Source organism: Ranitomeya variabilis, chromosome 6, assembly GCF_051348905.1.
Source record: "Ranitomeya variabilis isolate aRanVar5 chromosome 6, aRanVar5.hap1, whole genome shotgun sequence".
NCBI classification, from domain to species: Eukaryota; Metazoa; Chordata; class Amphibia; order Anura; family Dendrobatidae; genus Ranitomeya; species Ranitomeya variabilis.
The window spans coordinates 37,787,248-37,814,446 of NC_135237.1; the positions used below are offsets into that span (position 1 = coordinate 37,787,248).

General features: G+C 44.2%; 1 protein-coding gene across 1 annotated transcript in view; it reads left to right on the plus strand.

Annotated features, from left to right (window-relative positions):
• Positions 1-23,453: 23,453 nt before the first annotated feature.
• ITGA8 (integrin subunit alpha 8) overlaps positions 23,454-27,199 on the plus strand; it is a 175,593-nt gene continuing 171,847 nt past the window's right edge. The window contains exons 1-2 of the mRNA XM_077268244.1: positions 23,454-23,702; positions 25,798-25,928. Coding sequence (XP_077124359.1) covers positions 23,533-23,702; positions 25,798-25,928 — 301 coding nt within the window. The 5' untranslated portion in view covers positions 23,454-23,532. The remainder of the gene's footprint in view (positions 23,703-25,797; positions 25,929-27,199) is intronic.

Below are 27,199 nucleotides of genomic sequence, written 5' to 3' on the forward strand. Positions count from 1 at the left end.
TAGACTTGTATAGGTAAGTCTCATTTTAGATACAGAAGAGAATAGTGCATGTTGCAATTTTTTTTACTACATCAGTCATTGGGCAGTCTGATTTATGCCCGGACAGCACATATATAGTATGTTTGTCGTAACAAGACGTAAAGTTGATACTTTCCAAATGGAAATAGACTTAACACCGGTTTTCCACAGCTTGAGATTGGAGAGAGGCGCAGCAACAAAACAAAAATAGCGCCGAACTTAGGAGAAAAGAGCCATTTAGATGAGTGACAGGTCCCTTTTCAACATAACCTTTGTGGTCCATTAATTGTAAGATAAACATTTAGGGCTCATTCGTATTTCACATACACGTTCTATCCATGATTTTCACGGAGAGAACACAGATCCAGAGTATTCTCTGACGCCATTCACATAGCCGTAATTTTTGGACGGACCATGTGGTCCACGCAAAATTTCAGAGCCATGTCCAATATTGATCTGAGTGATAAATCGAAATCAGGAATGCAAATCTACGAGTCCATGAAAAAAATCAGAGCGCTACTATTTGAGTGCGGTCTGTTTTCTAGTAGATCGCTAGATAGGAGAAGTTTGAGGGGTTTTTTTGCTAAATAGAAGCTTGAAAAACTTTTTGTTTGTTCGTTTCTCATCCGAGAAAAACTGGTGAAACTCGGATGAAACTGATGAAATTCTTCTCAAAACTAAACTAGGACCATTTTGATTGTATGTTAAAAACAAAACGGACATCTAAATGAGCCCTTTGAAAGAGAGGATTATCTGGCTTCAGTTATGGAGCCAACGTGGAGACGTGCCCACATCTACCAGTAAGTTCATATCCCGGTGAATGATGGCTTTTTCAAGCTTAGATGATGATGACCCAGGGCATATATCAAATGGATGTAATTTCCTACTCTAGGGAGTGTAGATGAATACACTGACCACTTTGGATGTCCTTCCCGATGTAGCACGTTACCTTCCTTCCTGCAGCTGCGTTCACATGTGCTGCCGGTCTGGTGAGTGATTGACAATATCTGTCTGTAGCTTTGGACACCTGTTTGTCGTTTGATGCTGTTTCCTACTATTTGGCATGGGACACATTGATGTCATCTACAAGGATCTATGACTTCTCAGTTTTCCACTGACTGGTTTTAATGAATTGCATCTTTTTCTCCCTCCCATTGTTGGTCTGCATACCCTTTCCCTTGGACGCCCAGTCTGTCTTACGCCCTTGCTTCCTCATCCTCACTCAATAAATCATTAAAACTTTTCACTACCAGGAATTTCTGGACATTTTTCACTTCTGGTAGGACAATTTTTAAACTTTTTTTTTCAAAATTACACTCTGTTTTATACACAAAAGGCGCCTTCCTGCCATTTGTTCATAAAAAAATGAATAAAAGGTTATGTCTATAGCAAAAAGTATGACCTAAGAAGAATATTAAAAGCTCAACACCTAAAAAAGTGTGATGATACATGCCACTTCTACCATGCATATATCTACACAAAATCATCACTAAAGAGACTGAACATCTGGTTTTAAGATGAAAGCAGATGACCTGATGATTGCAGATGTTTTGACTTGCTCTTTCAAGCCATATCCACCTTCATGAAACCTTGCTTCTTGTGCAATTGCCGGCCAATGATGTCTCAGATCAGATGTACTCGATGGGAAACAAGTCCGGAGACACTGCAGGACATGATAGCACATTTAGGTCATAGAGATTGCATATACGTAGTAGAGCAAGCAACATTCTTGAAGATGTGTTGCAGAATGTCTCCTGGGACACTTTGGAGACATGGCCAAACTACTGGTTCCATCACCACTATTAGTACACCTGGAATGAAAACTAGTGACTTCTGCCTACTATACAGTATGCCACTCCATACCATAATCTCAGGAGTAGGACAGGTTTGACATTGACATTCCCTCATGAAGACTTCTGCATGGCGTTGCTCACATGGTCTCCAGACCATTCTCTGGCTATTACTGCATCCAAGACAAGACGGCAATGGAGGTCGGAATGGAGGTCTATCCTCTTCAATGATGGGTTCCGAATATTTTACATTATGCCACCCCACACTATAATCTCAGGAGTAGGACTGGTTTGACGTTCCCTCGTGAAGACCTCTGCATGGCATTGCTCACACGGTCTCCAGACCAATCTCTGGCTATTACTGTATCAAAGACAAGATGGCATTGGAGGCTGGAATGGAGGTCTATCCTCTTCAATGATGGGATCCACCTACTGTACAGTATGCCACCCCACACCATAATCTAAGGAGTAGGACTGGTTTGACGTTCCTTCGTGAAGACCTCTGCATGTCATTGCTCATGTGATCTCCAGACCAATTTCCGGCTATTACTGCATCAAAGACAAGATGGCATTGGAGACTGGAATGGAGGTCTATCCACTTCAATGATGGGGTCCGCCTACCGTACAGTATGCCACCCCACCCCATAATCTCAGGAGTAGGACCGGTTTGACATTTTCTCGTGAAGACCTCTGTATGGCATTGCTTATGTATTCTCCAGACCAATCTCTGGCTATTACTGCATCCACGTCAAGACAGCAATGGAGACTGGAAAGGAGGTCTATCCTCTTCAATGATGGGGTCCGCCTACCTTACAGTATACCACCCCACACCATAATCTCAGGAGTAGGACTGGTTTGACATTTTCTCGTGAAGACCTCTGTATGTCATTGCTCATGTATTCTCCAGACCAATCTCTGGCTATTACTGCATCTAAGACAAGACAGCAATGGAGACTGGAAAGGAGGTCTATCCTCTTCAATGATGGGGCCCACCTACCGTACAGTATACCACCCCACACCATAATCTCAGGAGTAGGACTGGTTTGACATTTTCTCGTGAAGACCTGTGTATGTCATTGTTCATGTATTCTCCAGACCAATCTCTGGCTATTACTGCATCCAAGACAAGACAGCAATGGAGACTGGAATGGGGGTCTATCCTCTTCAATGATGGGGTCCGCCTACCGTACAGTATGCCACCTCACACCATAATCTCAGGAGCAGGACTGGTTTGACGTTCCTTCGTGAAGACCTCTGCATGTCATTGCCCATGTATTCTCCAGACCAATCTCTGGCTATTACTGCATCCAAGACAAGATGGCATTGGAGACTGGAAAGGAGGTCTATCCTTGTCAGTATTCCGGGTTTTCTAAGTTACCTTGTGAATGTTTTTGCCCTTTGTTAAAATGGAGTTTGCTGTCTGCCCTACTTCCTGTTCATTTGTTTAAAACCCGGGTCAGGTGTCAGCCTCACTGCTGGAGTATTCTGCTTGGTTTCTCCATCAGCTCAGCTGCTTGTCTGCTGTACTTCTACCCGTGGCTCTGGACATTCTCTGCCTATGTAAGTTACGCTCTCAGTCTGTTGGCTTGGGAACTTAACCCTTGGTTCTCTCCTCCGGGTAAGAACTCTGTTTGGAACTGTGTTTGGGGCTTTTGCTGCTGGACTTAGACTGTGTTTGCTACTTAATCCTTATTTACTCCCCCCGGTGGGAGCTACTGGAAATTACACCAGTATAATTCTTTATGTGAACTTGTTTCTGGACTTACCCGTGTTTATGCCACAACTGAGATAAACTTATGAACTTGTTTCTGGACTTACCTGTGTTTATCCCACACCTGGGATTAACTTGTGAACTTGCTTCTGGACTTACCCGTGTTCGTCCCACACCTGGGATTAACCTGAGGACTTGTTTCTGGACTCCCTGTGTTTACTTCATACCCGGATTTGACTCTTTCTGCACCAGCTGTGTTTGGATCTGCACGTCACCCGTCTCACTCACCTTGCCAAGGACTTTGGCCTAAGAACTCTTCTGTTTTGCTGTATATGGCTAAGGGACTTGTGTCATTGCAAGTTATCTATATATTGTTTGTGTGGTTTTTGCTGTGTTACAAATACACTATTTTACACTAAAGAAACCCGTCTCTGTCTGTTCATTGCCCCATGCTACCAGAATCTTAAGAGTTCCTACAATAGTATTACAGGATACTCCAGCCTAAAAAAAGATTCTGCTGGGGCAATGACAGAGACACGGGTAGACAAGATGTTTGCTATGATTAACTCCTTGCAGCAGGAGGTGGCGGCTGTACAAAGTAAAATTAGAGACATGGACTCCCGGGCTAACCACAATGCGCAGGTGTTTGGTCAGGCTCTCCAAGATTTACGTACCTTGATAGACGCCCAGGTTACACCACCTGCTCAGCATACACCACCTGTTCAGCATACACCACCTACCAGTATGCCTAAATTGCCTCCTTTTCGGTTTAATGGTGACCGAAGTCAATTCCGTGGGTTTGTAAATCAATGTATATTATTTTTTGATGTACATGCCTCCTACTATCAGTCTGATAGATCTAAAGTACTATGTATTATTATGTTGTTGACATCACGGGCACTGGCTTGGGCAAATCCTATGGTAGAAAGTCGCGATGTCCGTCTAAATAATTTGGATGATTTTCTGGCAGCTATGGCGCAAATGTTTGATGATCCCAACCGCCGTGCCTCCGCTGAAAAATCCTTGCTTTCCTTACGCCAGGGGAAACGTTCAGTCATAGAGTATATTACGGAATTTAAGAGGTTAGTAGTGGATACCAACTGGGATGAAAATGCTTTGTTACCAATTTTCAGGAAAGGGTTGTCCAGTACAATCAAGGATGAGCTAGCTCGCTCAGAATCTCCACAGGAGTATGAGTTATTCTTACAACACTGTGTGCGTATTGATATCCGCCTAACTGAACGCAGACAGGAGAAATGGGCAGCTGTAAATCGCATTACTAATTTTACTCTTCCGTCTAGGGAAACTACCAGTAAGAACCCGCGGGAAGCTGAGGAGGTGCCGATGCAAGTGGACTCACTACAAAAACGTGAAAGTAATGAACGCCGTGAATATCGCTTTCGAGAACGCTTATGTTTTTACTGTGGCCAATCAGATCATTTTCTTATTAATTGTCCTAAATGTCCCAGGCGACCTAACAAGGTATTGGCGGCAGTAGGGGATTATGACAATACGGACACTGAGTCAGAAGTTTCGGAGACCAGTTTACATCTAGATGCTGTGGTTCCCCTAACAGTGATGTCAACTTCCCCTAAGGATCAAGGGGAGAAATACTCACATTGTTCTCTTCCTATTCAGATTCTGTGGGAGGGACAGTGGATAACAAGTTCTGCTATGATAGATTCTGGAGCAGGTGGAAATTTCATGGATTCTTCTTTTGCCAGGGAACATGGTATTAAGACACAGCTAAGAGCCTCACCAGTCACCATGGAAACGGTGGATGGTTCTCCATTAGTTTCCGGGCCAGTAGACCGGGAGACGGTGCTTCTGAAGTGTAAGATGGAACCAGACCATCTGGAAACCCTATCATTTATGCTAATATCTTCTCCTAATTTTCCTGTAATTCTAGGAATTCCCTGGTTACGGTCACAGAACCCAAATATCAATTGGGAAACTAAGGAGATATCCTTCCTTCCGAAGTGTAGCTCTACCATCAGTCCACAGGTAATGGCTCCAGTTACCCAGAATTTGGAGGAAACGAAACAGGTATCTACTCTCCCTCTGGTTTACCAGGAATTTTCAGACATTTGTGACAAGAGGAAGGCAGATCAACTCCCTCCACACAGACCATATGACTGCCCCATAGAGCTGCTTCCCGGGGCAGCGATTCCTTTCGGCCATGTTTACCCGTTGGCAGCTCCAGAATTAAAGACTTTACGGGAGTATATAGACGAGAATTTAGCCAAGGGGTTTATCCGACCATCTTCTTCACCAGCGGGCGCTCCCATATTCTTTGTAAAGAAAAAAGATGGCACTCTAAGACCGTGTATTGACTATCGGGAGCTAAACAAGGTAACCATCCGTAACAGGTACCCGTTGCCATTAATTCCTGAATTGTTGGAGAGAGTTCGCCAAGCTAAAATATTCACCAAACTAGATCTTCGCGGAGCATATAATTTACTCCGTATACGTCCCGGAGATGAATGGAAAACAGCTTTCAGATGTCGGTATGGACATTTTGAATATCTAGTGATGCCATTCGGACTCTGTAATGCTCCTGCTGCTTTCCAACACTTGGCCAACGATATTTTCAGGGATTTACTGGATCATTATGTAGTCATTTACCTGGATGACATCTTGATTTTCTCTGATTCCCTACAGGAACACCAGGAACATGTCAAGACCGTGCTCAGACGTTTGAGAGACAACCATCTGTATATCAAACTTGAAAAGTGTGAATTTCATTGCTCCAAAATTCAATTTTTAGGCTATGTTATTTCTCCCCAGGGATTGAATATGGAGTCCAGCAAGATCCAGGCGATCATAGATTGGCCGGTACCAGGAAACGTCAAAGAGGTACAAAGATTCATTGGCTTTGCTAACTTTTATAGACGTTTCATCCGGAATTTTTCGGAAATTGTCCGTCCCATCACTCTCCTTACTAAGAAGGGGAGGAAGTTTGTATGGTCTTCGCAAGCCCAGGAAGCCTTTGATCGCCTAAAGGTTTGTTTTACCACGGCTCCGATATTGACACACCCGGACCCTGCACTGCCTTTTGTCGTGGAGGTGGACGCTTCTGACTGTGCACTGGGAGCAATCCTCTCACAACGAACCGGAGATAAAGGTTTGCTGCACCCGTGTGCCTTCTTTTCTCGCAGGTTATCATCTGCTGAACTGAACTATGATATTGCAGATAAAGAACTGTTGGCAATCATTTCCGCTTTTAAGGAATGGAGACACCATTTGCAGGGAGCAACTCAACAGGTAGTGGTGCTCACAGACCACCGTAATCTGGAATTCCTCAAGTCCGCCAGATGTCTCTCTCCTCGACAAGCTAGGTGGAGTTTGTTCCTAAACCAGTTTGATTTTGTCATCTCGTACCGCCCAGGTTCACGTAATGGGAAAGCCGATGCGCTATCCCGAATCCACACGATGGACTCCGTGCCTGGGACCCCGTCTAAGACCATCTTGTCGGATGCCAACTTCATAGGAGTGCTCCAGGACCGGGACCTGTGGGAGGAGATCAAGCTGGCCTATGATGGTGACGTATTTCTTGCTACCCCACCTGACAATGTGAATCTTGTCTTACAGAATGGTGTATGGCTTAGAGATCGCTGTATTTATGTCCCTGAGGCTGTGAGACTTCGAATTCTCAAATTGGTCCATGACTCCGTATTGGCTGGTCATCGGGGGGTACAGAAGACGCAGGAATTTTTAACCCGTTTTTTCTGGTGGCCTACCTGTTTGAAGGATGTGAATGACTATGTCCGCTCTTGTGAGGTTTGTGCCCGGTACAAAGTTCCTCGTGTTTCACCTACTGGCCTTCTTAAGCCACTACCTGTACCATCTCGTCCTTGGGGGTCTATTTCGATGGACTTTATTGTGGAGTTACCCACCTCCGGCGGTAAGAATACTATTCTGGTGGTAGTGGACCGTCTAACAAAGGCTGCTCATTTTATTCCTTGCAGTGGTCTTCCCTCAGCCACAGAGACAGTGGATCTGGTTATCCAGAATGTTTTCCGGCTGCATGGGGTACCAGATGAGATCATCTCTGACCGGGGAATACAATTTACCTCTAGGTTTTGGAAAGGATTTTGTTCTGCACTCCACATTAATGTTTGCTTGTCTTCTGCATACCATCCTCAGACCAATGGGCAAACCGAACGAACCAATCAAACCTTGGAGCAATATCTACGCTGTTACGTCAGTCATTTGCAGGATGATTGGCTGAAGCTTCTTCCGTTAGCGGAATTCTCGTATAACAACTCACAGAGCAGTTCCACGAAGGTAACGCCTTTTTTCGCCAATTTGGGATATCATCCAAATATTTTGCCTAGGTCTCCGGTTGCTACTTCGGTACCAGCAGTTCAAGACAGAGTGGCAGTGTTGCAACGTAATCTTGAAGTTTTGAAAGACTCCCTGATCGTAGCACAGGAGCGTTACAAGAAGTCGGCTGATAGATTCCGGAAACCGGCACCCATGTATAAGGTAGGAGACTCGGTTTGGTTGTCTACCAAGAATCTAAAATTGGGTGTTCCTTCGCAGAAGCTGGGGCAGAAGTTCATCGGTCCATTCAAGATCACTGGGATTGTGAGCTCTGTTGCTTGTCAGCTGAAGCTGCCACGAACTCTAAAGGTACACCCAGTATTCCATGTTTCTTTATTAAAACCAGTCTCTCTCAACACATTTCAGGGACGTATCGTACCTCCTCCTCCACCAGTGTTGGTTGATGGCGAAGAACAATTTGTTGTACAGGACATTATCGATTCAAGACTTCATAGGAATCGACTTCAGTATCTGGTTAGATGGCAGGGTTATTCTCCTGAAAACGATTCTTGGGAACCAGTAAGTAACATCAATGCTCCCCTGAAGGTTGCTCAATTTCATCGTAGATACCCAGGCAAACCTGGTCCAGGATCGTCCTGAGGCCGTTTCTAGGGGGGGAGTAATGTCAGTATTCCGGGTTTTCTAAGTTACCTTGTGAATGTTTTTGCCCTTTGTTAAAATGGAGTTTGCTGTCTGCCCTACTTCCTGTTCATTTGTTTAAAACCCGGGTCAGGTGTCAGCCTCACTGCTGGAGTATTCTGCTTGGTTTCTCCATCAGCTTAGCTGCTTGTCTGCTGTACTTCTACCCGTGGCTCTGGACATTCTCTGCCTATGTAAGTTACGCTCTCAGTCTGTTGGCTTGGGAACTTAACCCTTGGTTCTCTCCTCCGGGTAAGAACTCTGTTTGGAACTGTGTTTGGGGCTTTTGCTGCTGGACTTAGACTGTGTTTGCTACTTAATCCTTATTTACTCCCCCCGGTGGGAGCTACTGGAAATTACACCAGTATAATTCTTTATGTGAACTTGTTTCTGGACTTACCCGTGTTTATGCCACAACTGAGATAAACTTATGAACTTGTTTCTGGACTTACCCGTGTTTATCCCACACCTGGGATTAACTTGTGAACTTGCTTCTGGACTTACCCGTGTTCGTCCCACACCTGGGATTAACCTGAGGACTTGTTTCTGGACTCCCTGTGTTTACTTCATACCCGGATTTGACTCTTTCTGCACCAGCTGTGTTTGGATCTGCACGTCACCCGTCTCACTCACCTTGCCAAGGACTTTGGCCTAAGAACTCTTCTGTTTTGCTGTATATGGCTAAGGGACTTGTGTCATTGCAAGTTATCTATATATTGTTTGTGTGGTTTTTGCTGTGTTACAAATACACTATTTTACACTAAAGAAACCCGTCTCTGTCTGTTCATTGCCCCATGCTACCAGAATCTTAAGAGTTCCTACAATAGTATTACAATCCTCTTCAATGATGGGGTCCGCCTACCATACAGTATGCCACCCCACACCATAATCTCAGGAGTAGAACTGGTTTGACGTTCCCTCGTGAAGACCTCTGTATGTCATTGCTCATGTATTCTCCAGACCAATCTCTGGCTATTACTGCATCCAAGACAAGACAGGAATGGAGGCTGGAATGGAGGTCTATTCTCTTCAATGATGAGTCTTGCTTTTGTCATGGATGCAGTGATAGCTGGAGATTGTGAGAATGGGAAACTCTAAATTACCCCCCAACATGTGGATATCACGATTATTTACCACAAATGTTTAGACCTTCCATCAGTATTTATTCAGCGCTGGATACATGAAGTGGGCTCATTGCATTCCTCACATTTCTCTTCTAGTATCATGTAGGTAGGCTGAATTAAATATTTCATGACATTTTTGTTTCTGTTGACCTTGCAGGAGTGGGGTCATGTTTACCCAGGGGGGAACTCTAAGTTCCTAAAAGGGAAATGACTTACTTCTAGAAAGCAAACAAACAATTGGCATGAGGAATATGCTTAGTAGCAGAAAAGTGTTCATCTCAGGGGGCCCTTCACATAACATAGGTTTTGGAGAAGAACACCAGTAAGTAAATAAGTGTTGCTGGAATAAATATTCTGGATGCCTGCATTATATCCATATTAAAGGAGTATTACTCTCATGTAATGTGATAGCATATTGCCGGATATTCAATAACATTATGATCATGGAGGTCTAACCTCTCACTGACACTGATGTTGAAGGAGAAGGACTGACTGGCAATTGCCAGATTGGGAGCGAGTTTAGGTCAAGGCTCTGTATGGGCCACTTGCTTTCCTCCACACTATTTCTTTACACATTATTGGGGCAGATTTACATCTAAAAGTAAAACAGACTTTGTTGCCCATAGCAACCAATCACAGCACAGCTTTCATTTTACCAAAGCTGTTTGAAAAATGAAAGCTGAGCTCTGATTGGTTGCTGTAGGCAACAAAGAGTATTTGATAAATGAGGCCTAAGTTTTGTGGGCCTTTACTGGATCCTTCCTTAACCATTTCACAACATCTGCCGTATATGTACGGTGCAAGTCGGAAGCGGGTGTATGGAGCGGGCTCATGCAACGAGCCCGCCACTTTCCCAGCAGGTGGTGGCTGTGTATTACAGCCAGGACCTGCCGCTAACAATCATGGGTGGAGTGGTGCTTCATGCATGATTGTTAACTTGTTAAATGCTGGTGTCAATCTCTGACAGCTGCAATTAACATAAGCCGGCATGTGTGCACATCATTCTGCAGCGCCCCAGAGTCCTGGTCATTGCAGTAATGTTGTTCTTCCACTAGGGGGAGTGATGTTACGTCTGATGGCAATAAAGGAGATCTTCTGTCCAGGTATCACAATCACACACAACACACTTCACACTGCAGGCCGCCAGGGGGAGCTAAGCTTCTATCTATTAGGGCACTCCTCACAGTTAGGTAAAACTGGTGGTTTGGTTAGGAAGTTGGTCAGAACCCGACGGAGTTTGGCAGAAGCTGGCTGGAGTGGGTTCCAGTCAGCTCCAGACTGCGGTCTGCGGAGGACGAGGGTCCACGGAGCTGCGCCTGCCCCACGTGCGGCAGCATCCTAAGAAAGAGACATTGAAGAGAAGCGTTTTGCAGTGAGTGAGAAACGAAGTCATAGCAGCAGGAGAGGAAAACCAGAAGGAGTTCTGCCCTGTAAAAGGCTGCCTCCTTCTGAGGCGCACAAGAATCCCGGTAGCCAGAACACCGAGGGAGTAAGGATCTCTACGCTTTATTTCAGAGACTGGCAGGACAGTTAATTCTACGTTGGCTGCCCGACCTTTATACACTGGAGGCAAGGTGGTAACCTTAAAGAGGCCGGGGCGTGCTAGAGTCCCTAACCAAAGTCTCAAGTCACCGGTCATACGTGTTTTGTTTTGTCCTATCCTATCCATCAGGGGGACAGAGAGAAGGAGACTTAACATCTCCAATAGTTGTGAGGATCTCACCGAGTTGCTTAGCAGGGAGGAACTACAACACACAGGCACTAGAGGAAGTCTACTGATTTCCACCTGGATAAGGGGACTCTGGATTTGCCTTCAGACCAGCCGGACTCTGCCTACCCTGTGGTCCGTACCCTGGACTGTGGATGCTGAAGCCTTCGGTAAAGGTAAAGAGACTGCAACCTTGTGTCCTCGTTATTCACTGCGCCTTACATCATCCACCATCACCATCTACACCTCTGGGAAGCCCTGGGGATACACTTCACCTGTGGGAAGGTATACCATCTAGCTGCCATCACATCACCCCAGCGGACCCCTAAGCAGCATCGGTCACCCTGACCGAATACCACAGGTGGCGTCACAAACATTATCCCTTTAAAGGCCTTTTCTTATTTTATTAACGGACCTCCCGAGGGCCACGGACCGGGTCAGCCACCGTGACATCCCTACTGAGGACCGAGGGACCCGGTACCGATTGACTCCTAGCCCATTCAATTCTCTCAGCCGATCGATGCAAAAATGGAGACACAACCCAAAAAACTTTTTTTGTGCAAACTTCTGATTTTTTTTCACCACTAAAATAATTTTAAAAAGCTGTACATGTTGGGGATTGCCGTAATTGTATTGAATCATTTTGCAAGGTCACTTTTACCACAAAATGTAAAAACAATTCCTGAAAACCATTTTTTTTTCTCACAATTTCACCACACTTGGATTTTTTTTTCACAATTTACAGTACACTCTTTAGTAAAATGAATGATGTCATTCAAAAATAAAACCGTCCCACAAAAAAAAAACTTTAATATAGCTAGGTGGACAGAAAAATAAAAGAGATATGGCTCTGGGATGAAGGGGAGGAAATAACGAAAATGCAGAAAGGGAAATTGGCCCCGTCAGGAAGGGGTTTAACTGTTACCATAGAGGTGAAAGAGTAGGACTGTGTAATGTCTCTGAATGCTGGATCAGTAACACTACTGACTGAAAATAAGTAGCAAAAACATGAAAAATAGCCCCCTATCATTATCCCTCCTACACCAATACAGTAGAGCCCATGTATTCGGGCACCTAGTGCTCTTCGAGCATCGACCAAACCCAAATCATTCGTGAAACTGCTACCTCAGCACTTGGTACCAGTTTACACAGCTTGCCACTATTGGACGAGCTTTTAGTACTTCTGGTTATGTCTACTTTACAATAATATCTCTGACAGATCAAGCAGATCATAGATTTCATCACTTGAGTTACAGCAAAGTTGGCTATGCCAGTGCCAGGCACTGAGTTTTTCTGTATGAACCCAAGTCTGATGGTCAGGAAAAAGGGACCTATAATGCTGCATGCAGGGCAACCAGTGCATTTTATGTGACCACACTGGAATTGTGCATCTACTGATGTCCACTAGTGTCCTCAAACTATAAAGATACTGTCATGACCCTTCATACAATATGATGTTCCAAACATGTTCTCCACACATTGATGTTCTCATAGTGCCTCCTTACACTCAGTATGATGCCTCACAGTATTTCTGCCATCCGTTATGATACCCCTAGATTACCCTACTTACTATAATGTCCTCAGTACCCCCAAACACAATGATCCCCAACACATTATGATGCCCTCAGTCCCCTCCACACACTGTATAATGTCTATACAGTGTCACCCCCCCCCCCCACAGAGTATGATGCTGACGGTGCCCACTTTCTCCTTAATGGTGCCATTTTGCTCTCTCCATCCACCGACAACTAAAAGCAAAACTGAGCCCTAGTCCCACAATGAGCAGAGCAGATCTCTGCACCCCAACGCAGCAGGCGTGATGTAGTGACATCATTGAGCCATTGGTGCGTAGCCTCAGACGGCACAGGTGAATGATGGAGCAAGGAGCTGATGCCTCCCCTCTACACCACTGTATTGAACCAAATATGCCTCCAAAAGAGGCAGATGCATTTTAAACCAGGACATGCTGCCCACCTCCCAGGACAATGGGACCGCTACCCATTAGGACTGTTCCACTGGATTCGGGATGGTTGGCAGCCATGTTACTATCAATGTCTACCTATAGAGATTGCATGACTGTGTGCTTGATTTTAAGTGCCTGCTTGCCGTGAGTGCGACTTAAGTATCTGAACTTGTTAAAGGGGTTGTACCAAATTTGGAATTTAATTCCTATCCAAAGAGCCATCATCAATCCCAAGAAACATGTGTGAACAGAGCAGTTGTAACTCATGTGCACCTCTGCTCCATTTACTTTTTAATGAAAGTGCAGAAGATGACCACTCTAGCCCAGCGCTAGGTTATCACTGGCGGTCCCATAGAGATTAAATGAATTGGAAGTGCGCATGATCGACCATCGCTCCATTCACTAGGGGCTCTTCATAGCTTCGGTAATTGGGATTGGTGATGCACGATCAGCAAGTTTCCCCCTCTCCTATGAATATGGGATAATTTCCACACTTCAAACAATCCCTTTAATTATATGTTGTGCATGCAGCACAAATAGTTTTGGCCATATGGTACCTTTATCCTACACCACATACATTGATATCAATGTATGACTTCAATGCTCTTTAATGTACTGTATATGAGGGATGATCGGACGGTTAACTAGCCGTACAGTGTGAGCGTTCTTTAGATTAGTGCATTATTCTCCAAATCCAATGACACATCTTCCCCGTCATTAACAAAATTAGCTTCAACGTGAAAATCAATATGCGCGCTTGTTAATGGCCCAAGGATCCTAATGGGCTCTCAGCAGCTCGCTGCTTTCAACAAGTTAACCCGGGGAAAGTGACTGTCAGATTTTAATTCAATTTTGAGTGGAGAGATTTATTTTCTATAAATGTTTTCTTCCACTGCAATCGTGGGCTGAGCGATCCCTCCGAGGCATAATTTCCACAGTAAATACCCTACTACAATATTAACAATAAAGGAAAAAAAATCCTTTCTATTTCCTACTAACATTTAGCACATAAAAGGCATGTATCACATTTTCGCATCCAATTTTTTTGCACCACTGCATCTTCCCCCAAAAAATATGGAGCAACTTTGCAAATAGTTTTAGTTAAAAATCTACTACCGTTTTGTGTACACAGGTTCCTATGCAGAGCTGTATCATATGCAATTGCGGCAAAAATGAGCTTAGAGCATTTTCTATGCTGTGAATGTGTGTAGAGTTACCTCTATGGTGACTGGGAAAATAGAGGTAACTCGATTAGGGTACATTTAATTGGGAGGATTTTTGATTGGCATCAGAGAATATTTTTGGTGTGAATTTAATCTTCCAGGTAGAGGTTAAAAAATTATTTACTCTATTTACTCTTAATGGGAGTCTGTAAGATCAAATTATGCTATAATGAAATAAAAAGCAGGGTGCTTCATAGTGCAGAAATCATTAATAAATTGAAGATAATGAGGGCCTAGCCTGAGGACAACATCTGTTGATGTTGAAACGCATACCAGAAGCGAGTGGGGACCCAAGAGAGACCAGACCCGAGTGAAAATCTGAGAGACCCGACCCGAGTGAAGACGCGGGAGAGACCAGACCCAAGTGAAGACCCGAGAGAGATAAGACCCGAGTGAAGACCAATGAGAGACCCGACCTGAGTGAAGACCCGAGAGAGACCCGAGTGAAGACCCAAGAGAGACCAGACCCAAGTGAAGACCTGAGCGAGACCAGACCCAAGTGAAGACCCTAGAGAGATCAGACCTGAGTGAAGACTCGAGAGAGACCTGATCCGAGTGAAGACCCGAGAGAGACCAGACCCAAGTGTAGACCCAAGAGAAACCAGACCCAAGTGAAGACCCGAGAGAGACCAGACCCGAGTGAAGACTCGAGAGAGACCCGACCTGAGTGAAGACTCAAGAGAGACCAGACCCGAGTGAAGACCCGAGAGAGACTAGACCCGAGTGAAAACCTGAGAGAGACCAGACCTGAGTGAAGACCTGAGAGAGACCTGTCCTGAGACAAGACCTGAGAGAGACCAGTCCTTGACAAAGACCATGTTTGGTCGAAACGTTGTATGTATTGATGGCAGAATAAAGAACTTTTTACTTTTTCACCTGGATTGGATGCTGCTCGCCTTTCTTCAGTCCTGAGACAAGACCTTAGATAGACCAGAGCCGGAAAGACCTGAGCTGAGTGAGCAGAGTCAGGCCCGAGAGAGAGACAACTAGGCTGCAGAGGATTGATGTTCGAGTGAACAGTCGCCTCTAGTGTAGATGTATGGTACAAAGTGGGGACTTGAGCCATCTTTCAGGGAGCAAAGGTGGCCATCATGCCGAATATGCAGAGCAACCCACTAATCTGGGACTTGCGGCCTATCGGGTAGTATTGTCAACCCCCTGTTAGGACCCATGTGACATTCTGCGTTGCCTAGAGAGTGAGAATGGTGACGGGCCCTGTAGTGATAGTGACAGCCTTTTGGTTAGGGTATTAAGACTAAGACTTCACTGATGATAATAGTTGTTTAGTGGTAATTGTAGAATGCTAGTGCGTAAATAGCATTTGGTCAATACCCTGTTCATCTGAAATACTGTATTATCCTTGTAACATAACTTGCTTCATTTTTCACCATTTGCACCATTGCCTGATATTGTCCTGAAGGCACCCCTCTAATTATCTTAATTGAATAAATAGTTGTTAGTTTAAGTACCACTGTTTCCTCATTGCCTGCGCTGTTGCATACGCGTTACCTGTTAACACGTGTCCTTCCGGTGCTCTGATTTGCTGTTCTTTGGCCATCTCTTTCCCGCTGCTTCCAGGTCTTCCCTCTTTGGGCATTACCATTGAGTCCTCTCCATGCACATCACTGATGTTAACTGAGTGGGGCTTTGACCATGTGGGGCCAAGATCACGTGGGGCTATGACCATGTGGGGCCAAGATCACGTGGGGCCATGACTGTGTGGGGCCTAGTTGGGATGCAGAATAAGAAGAAGGCCAAAGAGGAGCAATCGGAAGACTGGGCTGCGGCAGCACTGGTTTGAGGAGAGGTGAGCAAAAAAGAGTATTGTATTTTAACCCATTTCCAACCCCCAGAATTGAGCAAAACAGCTGCCAGCTAAATTAGAGCAAACTGAATCCCACAAATTTGGATTAGTTAAGATCCGAATATTTTGTGAAATGCATAGCGAAAGTGATTAGAATTGATTCACTGCTCCCTACTAGTGACAATATATCAACCTCCATAGTGTATAACCCTATAGACCAGTGCGATAGTATACACAGAACACGTCTGTGACTCATCAAAGTACCTGAATACCGAGAGCTCGGGACCCTACCATGGCCGTGTTATAACCAGCACTGGCACTGTGAGGGTAATGTCATGCCTCCTTCCATAAGACCACCCTTTGATCATCAGCTCTAGCACAATGTGCGCTGCCTTCCCCGCTACTGCAACAGTCATTCCTCCGAATCAATATGAGCATGAAAGTAAATATTCTGACATGAGGAATAAAGTTGTTTGTCTTTTTACTGTCACTTATAAATTAGTCATGTTCCTCGTTACAGCGGAAGTTCACTTTCCTGTAAGTGGAATAATATTGTTTACCCGCCGGACTGGTGGGATCTGATGGCTCCAGGGTTACACTGTATTACATGTTAAAGTAATGCTAACTATTCAATGCAATATTAACGATTGTTCCGCAGGAGAGTGTACAATTATTTTCTAAATTACTGGCATGGTTATATTTGTGTCCACGTAGTAGGACTGACTGGCTGCTGTCCATGCTGTAGGATACTCGCAACTGTGCGTCCGGTGCTGTCTCCTGTCACTGGAGGTGATTGATTGATAGATAATAGATATATGATAGATGACAGATAAGAGATAGATAGATAGATGATAGATAGATAGATAGATAGATAGATAGATAGATAGATAGATAGATGATAGATAATAGATAGATAATATATAGATAATAGATAAAACGATAGATAGATAATAGATAGATAATAGTTAATAAATAGATAGATAGATTGTACATTCACACTGAAGGCATCAAAACTATGAATTAACACATGTGGAATTATATATTTAACAAAAAAGTGTGAAACAACTGAAATTATGTCTTATATTCTAGGTTCTTCAAAGTAGCCACCTTTTGCTTTGATGACTGCTTTGCACACTCTTGGCATTCTCTTGATGAGCTTCAAGAGATAGACCGGATCATGCAGCTTTGTATGAAAATCCCTATGTATTATAATTGCCAGACCTGAAATAACAATCACTTTTCACTATTGTGTCCCCCCCATTTCCTTGTAGATTGTAAGCTTGCGAGCAGGGACCTCACCCCTAATGTCACTGTTTAAATTGTCTGAACTCGTACCGAATTTATTGTTTGTACATGTCTCCGCTTAATTGTAAAGTGCTGCGGAATATGTTGGCTCTATATAAATAAAATTATTATTATTTATTATTATTATCCTCCAAGTCCTATGGTGCAATCCAGATTTATGGTGTCGGCTGGATCTTAACCCCTTAACGACCGCTGATACGCCTTTTGCGTTCAAAAAGTCAAACGGTGCTCCGTCCTTTCTGAGCCCTGCCATGCGCCCAAACAGTGGCTTTACCCTACATACGGGGTATTGGCGTACTCTGGAGAAATTGCACAACAAATCTTGTTGTCCATTTTCTCCTGATAGCCTTGTGAAAATAGAAAGGTTCCAAAGTACATTTTTTGTGGAAAAAGTAAAATGTAAATTTTTTCCTTCCACATTGCTTTAGTTCTCATGAAGCTCCAGAAGGGTTAATAAGCTTCTTGAATGCGGTTTTGCGCACCTTGAGGGGTGCAGTTTTTAGAATGGTGTCACTTTTGGGTATTTCCTGTCATATTGACCCCCCAAACTCGCTTCAAATGTGATGTGGTCCCTAAAACAATGGTTTTGTAAACTTTGTTGGAAAAATGAGAAATCGCAGGTCAACTTTTAACCCTTATAACGTCGTAACGGAAAAAAATGTATGTTTCCAAAATTGTGCTGATGTTAAGTAGACATGTGGGAAATGTTATTTATTAACTATTTTGTGTGACACCACTCTCTGATTTAAGGGCACAAAAATTAAAAGGTTGAAAATTGCAAAATGTTCAAAATTTTTGCCAAATTTCCGTTTTTTTTCATAAATAAACGCAAGTCATATCGAAGAAATTTTACCACTAACATGAAGTACAATATGTCACGAAAAAAACAGTCTCAGAATCAGTGGAGTCCGTGTAAGCGTTCCAGAGTTATTACCTCATAAAGTGACAGTGGTCAGAATTGTAAAAATTGGCTTGGTCGTTAGGGTCAAAATTGGCTTGGTCACGATATCTACAAATCTATGGTGCAGGGGCAGACATATCTTGTGTGCAACCTAGAGGTAATGCGGCCCATTTGCAACTCCAAAGCAGGTGGAATAGTGTATTATAATGAGCTATTGGAATGAAAAGAGCCCATATAATGTTCTTGCACATGGGCCCTTTTATGTCTGTGTTGGCCAGTGCTATGGTGCTTCTTGGATCTATGGTGTCTCCTAAATCAATGGGACCTTTCAAATCAATGGTCCCTGGTGGACGTTTAGTACCTTCTGAATCTATGGTTCCTTCAGAACATTTGGTGCCTTTTGAACTTACAGTGCCTTCTGAATCTATGACGTCTACTGGAATTTTGGTGTCTCGTGGATCTATGATGTCTTCTGAGACATTTCTTTACTGACACGTCTTCAGGTTTATGATATAGGACACTAGATCCATGATTTATTATTGACGCACAGTAGATGTCGCATTGTAACTTAGGATTGTAGCTTTCATTCTGTTTTTTTGTTTCTAAAGGAAACACAATGTTATGAATGGAATGTGAATATTAAGCAGGCGGCACTTGGATATCTAGAATAAGCTGGCTCCATAGAAATGCAGGAAACAGTCATATAATTTAATTGAATTATTTAGGTGAATTCTTCCTTAGATGGGTTATCGCTATCGGTTTTGAACATTTGTCTTTAAAGCTTCCACGGTGATAAGGAGTGGTCTGCTGCCGGAACCTCCAGTAATCATCTATGATCTGTACCGTAATCATTTGGTTTTGCAGGTCTTTACTTTACCTGCAGCGCCACCACAGAGATATTTGAGTACTACATGGCACCCATTGAAATCAGTGAGCTGTCTGTAGAATGTAGAGATACAATGGCTCCGCCAGAGAGATAGATGCTTTTTGTAGATGCTCACTGCTTGGGATAATATATGGAAGTCCTGAATTAAGAATCAATCAGGAGTGGGTGATAAATGCAGAAGTGGTGATGTGTTTCTGTTATACTTTTCCTCTGATTGTTCCACTCCTGATATTGGCTACAAACACTGATGTAGAATACTGACCAAATACTGCTAGTGTGAACGATAGTAATCCTGACTACAAATTAATAAACTGCAAAGGGCATTTCAGATTTAGGAGATAATGACAAAATGTGACAAAGAACAATCCGAAACCACCAAACAATTAATTTCCGTGCTCTGAGAAATTACCGTATGCTCTAAGATTAAAATGATAATAACAAAGCTGTATTCTAATATTTAGTCCATGGTCAAAGCCTTTAGGGTTTAATTTTCATTTATCTTTTTATTTATACTGCGTCCAAATCAGCTTAGCTGCTAATGTAAAGCAGAAAATCTAGATAAAAAATAGGGTGGATCTGCTGCCGATGTAAAGATGTCCTTCTCGGTGATCCGATAGCCGCTACTGCACAGGCGCCGGTGGCGCCATCTTGCTAGAGAAAAAAAAGTCCTTGAAGATCTCGCCGCCCCATCAGTAGCAGCTATCGGATCACCTCTATATAGACCGATAGCTGCTACTGCGCAGGTGCGGCAGGCGCCATTTTCAAATGCACTTTTTTTTTTTAATATCAGGATAACCTCAATCATAATAATTATGAGATTATGCTGCAGCGCAAGAAGGTTTTTTTTTAATATGTATATATAATAGGGGGCAGGTCAGTGAGGGATCAGTGACCTGTCAACATATCTGATCTTACAAGATGTAGAATCAAGCCAGCCATACACATCAGATAACTGGCCGCCAAATTATTAATTTGCGAACAATTTGGTCAACAGCTATGTTAGCCAACTCTCCCATACACAGAAGTGCTCGTTTGGCGGGGCATGCCTGCGTTCGCTATGAAAAGTCCTCCGGATGACATCTTGGCTGGTTTCTGATCTCCAGGAGAACAATGCGATTACAGTCCAAGATTGTTCATGCCTAATCAATATCTCCCCCTATGAGCCGACGGCTGGTGCCCCCATACACATTAGTCTGTCATCCAAACCCTATCAGTGGACTTGGCTGACATTAGTCTAATGTTTTTGTTTGTTTTTTTAATGGCCTTTGCTTGATCTCGAGCAATGGTGACTTGATGGATGAACGCTCAATAGGAAGATCGATGTTCTGCAAGTCTAGATAGGTCCACTAGGGTCTTCTCCACCCTTATGTTGATAGTATCAAGCTATTGGGTTGCTGGTCTATCTCTTTGCCTTGTTTCTTTTATTCTTCTCTGGTGATTTCTGTCTTTGAATGATGTGTCCAAAATAGGCAAGTCGCAGCTCAGTGATCCTTGCTTCGAGCACATGTCTGGTTTGATTTGTTCCAAAATTGATTTGTTTCTTCTTCTTGCCATCCATGCTACTGATAACATCCTTCTCCAGCCCACATTTCAGAGGCGTCAATTCTTCTTTTGTCTTATTTCTTTATCTTCCAGGTTTCGCAACCATATGTTACTATAGAAAACACCAGATTATGTACGAGCTGTGTCTTCATCGCCAGTGAATTGTTCCTCGATTTGAAGACCTTGTCCAGTGTCTTCATTGTTGATTTGCCCATAGCTATTCTCCAATAACGTCTGGTGTTGTCGCTGCATCTCGAGTGATCATCGATCCAAGTAGGTTGTAGTCTAATGTGTATGGGGACCGTAAGATGTGGTCACTGGTCTACAATGTTACCTATCTGATCTTACAAGGTGAGGAATAAGATGTTATCTATGGTTTTAATGTAACATCTGATTTTACATGGTCAAGAATAAGATGCAATCACTGGTCTACTGTGTAATTTATCTGATTTTACAAGGTGTAGAATAAGGCGCAATCAGTGGACTTCAAGGTAACTTGTGTGATCCAACAAGAAGTAGAAAAAGATGTAATCCCAGGAATACAATGTAATAAAATAATCTGTCAAGGTGTAATAGTGTAATATCACAGAGTGTAGAATAAGACACAATCACTGGTCCACATGACTTATCTTGTATGGAGCTTTCTTGGCTACAATGTGATTTTTATCAGCTGAGTTGCTTATAAAATGCAGTTCCTAAGTTGCATGGAGCCCAGCGCTGATGTTCAGTGCAGGGTCCCTCTTTCTCAGGGCAGAGTCCCTCTTTCTCAGTACAGGGTGCCTTTTTCTCAGTGCAGGGTCCCTGTTTCTCAGTGCAGGGTCCCTCTTTCTCCGCGCAGAGTCCCTCTTTCTCAATACAGAGTGCCTCTTTCTCAGTGCAGGGTCCCTGTTTCTCAGTGCAGGGACCCTCATTCTCATTGCAGGGTCTCTCTTTCTCAGTGCAGGGTCCCTCTTTCTCCGCGCAGAGTCCCTCTTTCTCAATACAGAGTGCCTCTTTCTCAGGGCAGGGTCCCTGTTTCTCAGTGCAGGGACCCTCATTCTCATTGCAGGGTCTCTCTTTCTCAGTGCAGGGTCCCTCTTTCTCCGCGCAGAGTCCCTCTTTCTCAGTGCAGAGTCCCTCTTTCTCAATACAGAGTGCCTCTTTCTCAGTGCAGGGTCCCTGTTTCTCAGTGCAGGGTCCCTCTTTCTCAGTGCAGGGTCCCTGTTTCTCAGTGCAGGGTCCCTGTTTCTCAGTGCAGGGTCCCTGTTTCTCAGTGCAGGGTCACTCTTTCTCAGGGCAGGGTCACTCTTTCTCAGTGCAGGGTCCCTCTTTCTCAGTGCAGGGTCACTCTTTCTCAGGGCAGGATCACTCTTTCTCAGTGCAGGGTCACTCTTTCTCAGGGCAGGGTCACTCTTTCTCAGGGCAGGGTCACTCTTTCTCAGTGCAGGGTCCCTGTTTCTCAGTGCAGGGTCCCTCTTTCTCAGTGCAGGGTCCCTCTTTCTCAGTGCAGGGTCCCTGTTTCTCAGTGCAGGGTCCCTCTTTCTCAGTGCAGGGTCACTCTTTCTCAGTGCAGGGTCCCTGTTTCTCAGTGCAGGGTCCCTCTTTCTCAGTGTAGGGTCCCTGTTTCTCAGTGCAGGGTCCCTGTTTCTCAGTGCAGGGTCCCTCTTTCTCAGTGCAGGGTCCCTCTTTCTCAGTGCAGGGTCCCTCTTTCTCAGTGCAGGGTCCCTCTTTCTCAGTGCAGGGTCCCTCTTTCTCAGTGCAGGGTCCCCCTTTCTTTCTCAGTGGAGGGTCCCTGTTTCTCAGTGCAGGGTCCCTGTTTCTCAGTGCAGGGTCCCCCTTTCTTTCTCAGTGGAGGGTCCCTCTCCTCAGTACAGGGTCACTCTTTCTCAGTGCAGGGTCCCTCTTTCTCAGTGCAGGGTCCCTGTTTCTCAGTGCAGGGTCCCTGTTTCTCAGGGCAGGGTCCCTCTTTCTCAGTGCAGGGTCCCTCTTTCTCAGTGCATGGTCCCTCTTTCTCAGTGCAGGGTCCCTCTTTCTCAGTGCAGGGTCCCTCTTTCTCAGGGCAGGGTCCCTCTTTCTCAGTGCATGGTCCCTCTTTCTCAGTGCAGGGTCCCTCTTTCTCAGTGCAGGGTCCCTCTTTCTCAGTGCAGGGTTCCTCTTTCTCAGTGCAGGGTCCCTCTTTCTCAGTGCAGGGTCCCCCTTTCTTTCTCAGTGCAGGGCCCCTCTTTCTCAGTGCAGGGTCCCTCTTTCTCAGTGCAGGGCCCCTCTTTCTCAGTGCAGGGTCCCTGTTTCTCAGGGCAGGGTCCCTCTCCTCAGTGCAGGGTCCCTCTTTCTCAGTGCAGGGTCCCTCTTTCTCAGTGCAGGGTCCCTCTTTTTCAGTGCAGGGTCCCCCTTTCTTTCTCAGTGGAGGGTCCCTCTCCTCAGTACAGGGTCCCTCTTTCTCAGTGCAGGACACTACAGGCTGCTCCAGTCAATGAGACCTCCTCCCCCTCCTCTTCCCCTTTCCTTAGGGGAGTGAGTGGGCTGCAGCACATCAGGCTCAGTGTGTGCTCCACAGCTCAGCACTCAGTCCTACCTCTGCTCCATCAGTCTCTGCTCAGGACCTCTGGATACAAGATGCTACATGAGTGGAGCCTGGCACTGCCTCAGCTGCTGCTGCTCTTCATCCATTGTCCCCCTGCACCCCTGGCATTTAACCTGGACGTAGACAAGGTGACAGTGTACAGTGGTCCCCAGAACAGCTACTTTGGATATTCTGTGGATTTCTACATCCCGGACTCCCACACGTAAGTGCTGCACAGACTGTGGGTGGAGGATGATGGGGGTTATACTTATATCATCAGCCTCCTGCTGTGCTAATGAATGCACAATAAATAATAGTCATCTCAGAGACTGATCACATGGCCGGTGAGAAGTCAGTGCCCCCTACTCCGGACCTCAATCACTACCTTGTTCTGATGTTTGGGGGGAAAAGAGGACACTTTACTTACCCAAAGTTACATGCAAATCATTAACCCTTGGCGTGCCAAGGCTGAGGGACAACAGATGACTCCCTCGCCTTCATTGTCAGTGGAGGGGACACTGTGCAGGCTCAGAGATGTCCTGGCATGAAGGACTCTGCCAGGGACCTGGGGAGGATGAGCAGAGCGTCCTGCAGTCCGGAGCATGTAGCTGTGCAAAGAAGAGAGCCTGGAGGTGTCCTCACTGCTCCCATGGAGTGGCTTCTAACAGCAGCCTTATGTATACTCTAATATCTATCTGTGTCATATCTATCTATTATCTATCTATCATCTATTATCTATCTATCTTCTATCTATCATCTATCTATCTATTATCTATAATCTATCTATCTGTCTCATATCTATCTATTATCTATCTACAGTATCTATTATCTATGTATCTATCTATCTATCTATCTATCTATCTATCTATCATTTATCTATTATCTATTTATTATCTATGTATTATCTATTATCTATCTATCACCCATCAATCATCTATCTATCTCATATCTATCTATATATCTATTATCTATATCTTTCATATCTACCTATCTATCTCAAATGGGAAAAGCTGACAGCACTCCAATAGTTACCAAAGCAAGTGGACTTTATTTAGCCCATGTGGGAGGCTGTGCACCCACATTGTATTTTTTCAGTGTGATGTTCCAATTTATATTTCTTGATATGTACAGTATCTATCTATCTATCTATCATCTATCTATCTATCTATCTATCTATTATCTATCTATCTATCATCTATCTATCTATCATCTATCTATTATCTATCATCTATCTATTATCTATCTATCTATCTATCTATCTATCTATCATCTATCTATCTATCATCTATCTATTATCTATCATCTATCTATTATCTATCTATCTATCTATCATCTATCTATCTATCATCTATCTATTATCTATCTATCTATCTATTATCTATCTATCTATCTATCTATATATTATCTATCTATCTATATATTATCTATCTATCTATCTATTTATTATCTACTGTATATCAATCAGCTGGGTGTCAGGTTTGGTCTTGTGTATTCCTGGTTTTCAACCTAGTATTGTTCTGTATAGGTTTGGCGAGTGCTGCTACCTAATATTCATATTAAGTATTGTAAGATAACAAGGTCAGATACATAAGTGAGAAACAGACATGATGATGATAAATATGAGATAGATAGAGAAAATATGAGGCAGAAAAAAACATAATAAAATTGCTATATTAATTAATACATTATATGAGTGCGATCTGCAGCTTTCAAACTAATAGTCAGTAAAATGATAATGGGTCAGAGCACAATAAGAGATAGCTGTACTGGGTACTTAAGAGGAAACATCAAGTCCACAGGTAGAGTTGATATAGATTGATAAATTGTACATTTATTAATATACATATAAGATACGTAGCTTTATAAATAAATATGATAAAAAATAGAATAAAATATGACATAAATTAATAAATAGAAATATAACAGATAGATAATAGATGGATGGATAGATAATAGATACATAGATAATGGATGGATAGATAGATAATAGATAGATAATAGAGAGATAGATAATAGATAGATAATAGATAAATAATAGATAGATAATAGATAGATAATAGATAGATAGATAGATAGATAGATAGATAATAGATAGAGAATAGATAGCAGATAATAGATGGCCTTCAGTCCTGCCCTGTAACGTCTGTACCTTTCCTCATTTTCTATCCCATTGGAGATCATTATCCAGGACCCTTACCCCATGTGGTATAATGAGCCCCCGTATGGTGGAGCTGCTGTCTGCCCGCACAGTAGTGTCTGCCATTGTATTATTCTGTAGAAGGTGCTGATCATCGCTCACTTCTCTCCATCTCTTACAGAACCGGCGTACTAATTGGAGCCCCCAAAGCCAACACCAGCCAACCGGAGATAGTGGAAGGAGGAGCGGTGTACTACTGCCCCTTCCCCAGCACAGGGACACCCTGTAAGAGGATCCCATTTGACAACACTAGTGAGTATATCTATACCATGTGCGTGATTACCACCAGTGATGACATGACCATATGACGGCCATTCTCAGCCGGGGCTTCGTGATGTGAAGGTGTTTGCATTTAGGAAGTTAGTGACCCATTTGGTCAGCAGTAAAAGTGATAACGCTGCATAAAATGCCAGGCTGGGTGTGGTGCTGTGGTGTGATACGTTGTGTCAGTGTAGTGCTGCGGTGTGATACGTTGTGTCTGTGTGGTGCTGCGGTGTGATACGTTGTGTCAGTGTGGTGCTGCGGTGTGATACGTTGTGTCTGTGTGGTGCTGCGGTGTGATACGTTGTGTCAGTGTGGTGCTGCGGTGTGATACGTTGTGTCAGTGTGGTGCTGCGGTGTGATACGTTGTGTCAGTGTGGTGCTGCGGTGTGATACGTTGTGTCTGTGTGGTGCTGCGGTGTGATACGTTGTGTCAGTGTGGTGCTGCGGTGTGATACATTGTGTCAGTGTGATGCTGCGGTGCGATACGTTGTGTCAGTGTGGTGCTGCGGTGTGATAAGTTGTGTCAGTGTGGTGCTGCGGTGTGATACGTTGTGTCAGTGTGGTGCTGCGGTGTGATAAGTTGTGTCAGTGTGGTGCTGCGGTGTGATAAGTTGTGTCAGTGTGGTGCTGCGGTGTGATACGTTGTGTCGGTGTGGTGCTGCGGTGTGATACGTTGTGTCGGTGTGGTGCTGCGGTGTGATACGTTGTGTCAGTGTGGTGCTGCGGTGTGATACGTTGTGTCATCGTGGTGGTGCACTGTGATACGTTGTGTCTGTGTGGTGCTGCGGTGTGATACGTTGTGTCAGTGTGGTGCTGCGGTGTGATACATTGTGTCAGTGTGATGCTGCGGTGCGATACGTTGTGTCAGTGTGGTGCTGCGGTGTGATAAGTTGTGTCAGTGTGGTGCTGCGGTGTGATACGTTGTGTCAGTGTGGTGCTGCGGTGTGATAAGTTGTGTCAGTGTGGTGCTGCGGTGTGATAAGTTGTGTCAGTGTGGTGCTGCGGTGTGATACGTTGTGTCGGTGTGGTGCTGCGGTGTGATACGTTGTGTCGGTGTGGTGCTGCGGTGTGATACGTTGTGTCGGTGTGGTGCTGCGGTGTGATATGTTGTGTCAGTGTGGTGCTGCGGTGTGATACGTTGTGTCAGTGTGGTGGTGCATCGTGATACGTTGTGTCGGTGTGGTGCTGCGGTGTGATACGTTGTGTCAGTGTGGTGCTGCAGTGTGATACGTTGTGTCAGTGTGGTGCTGCGGTGTGAT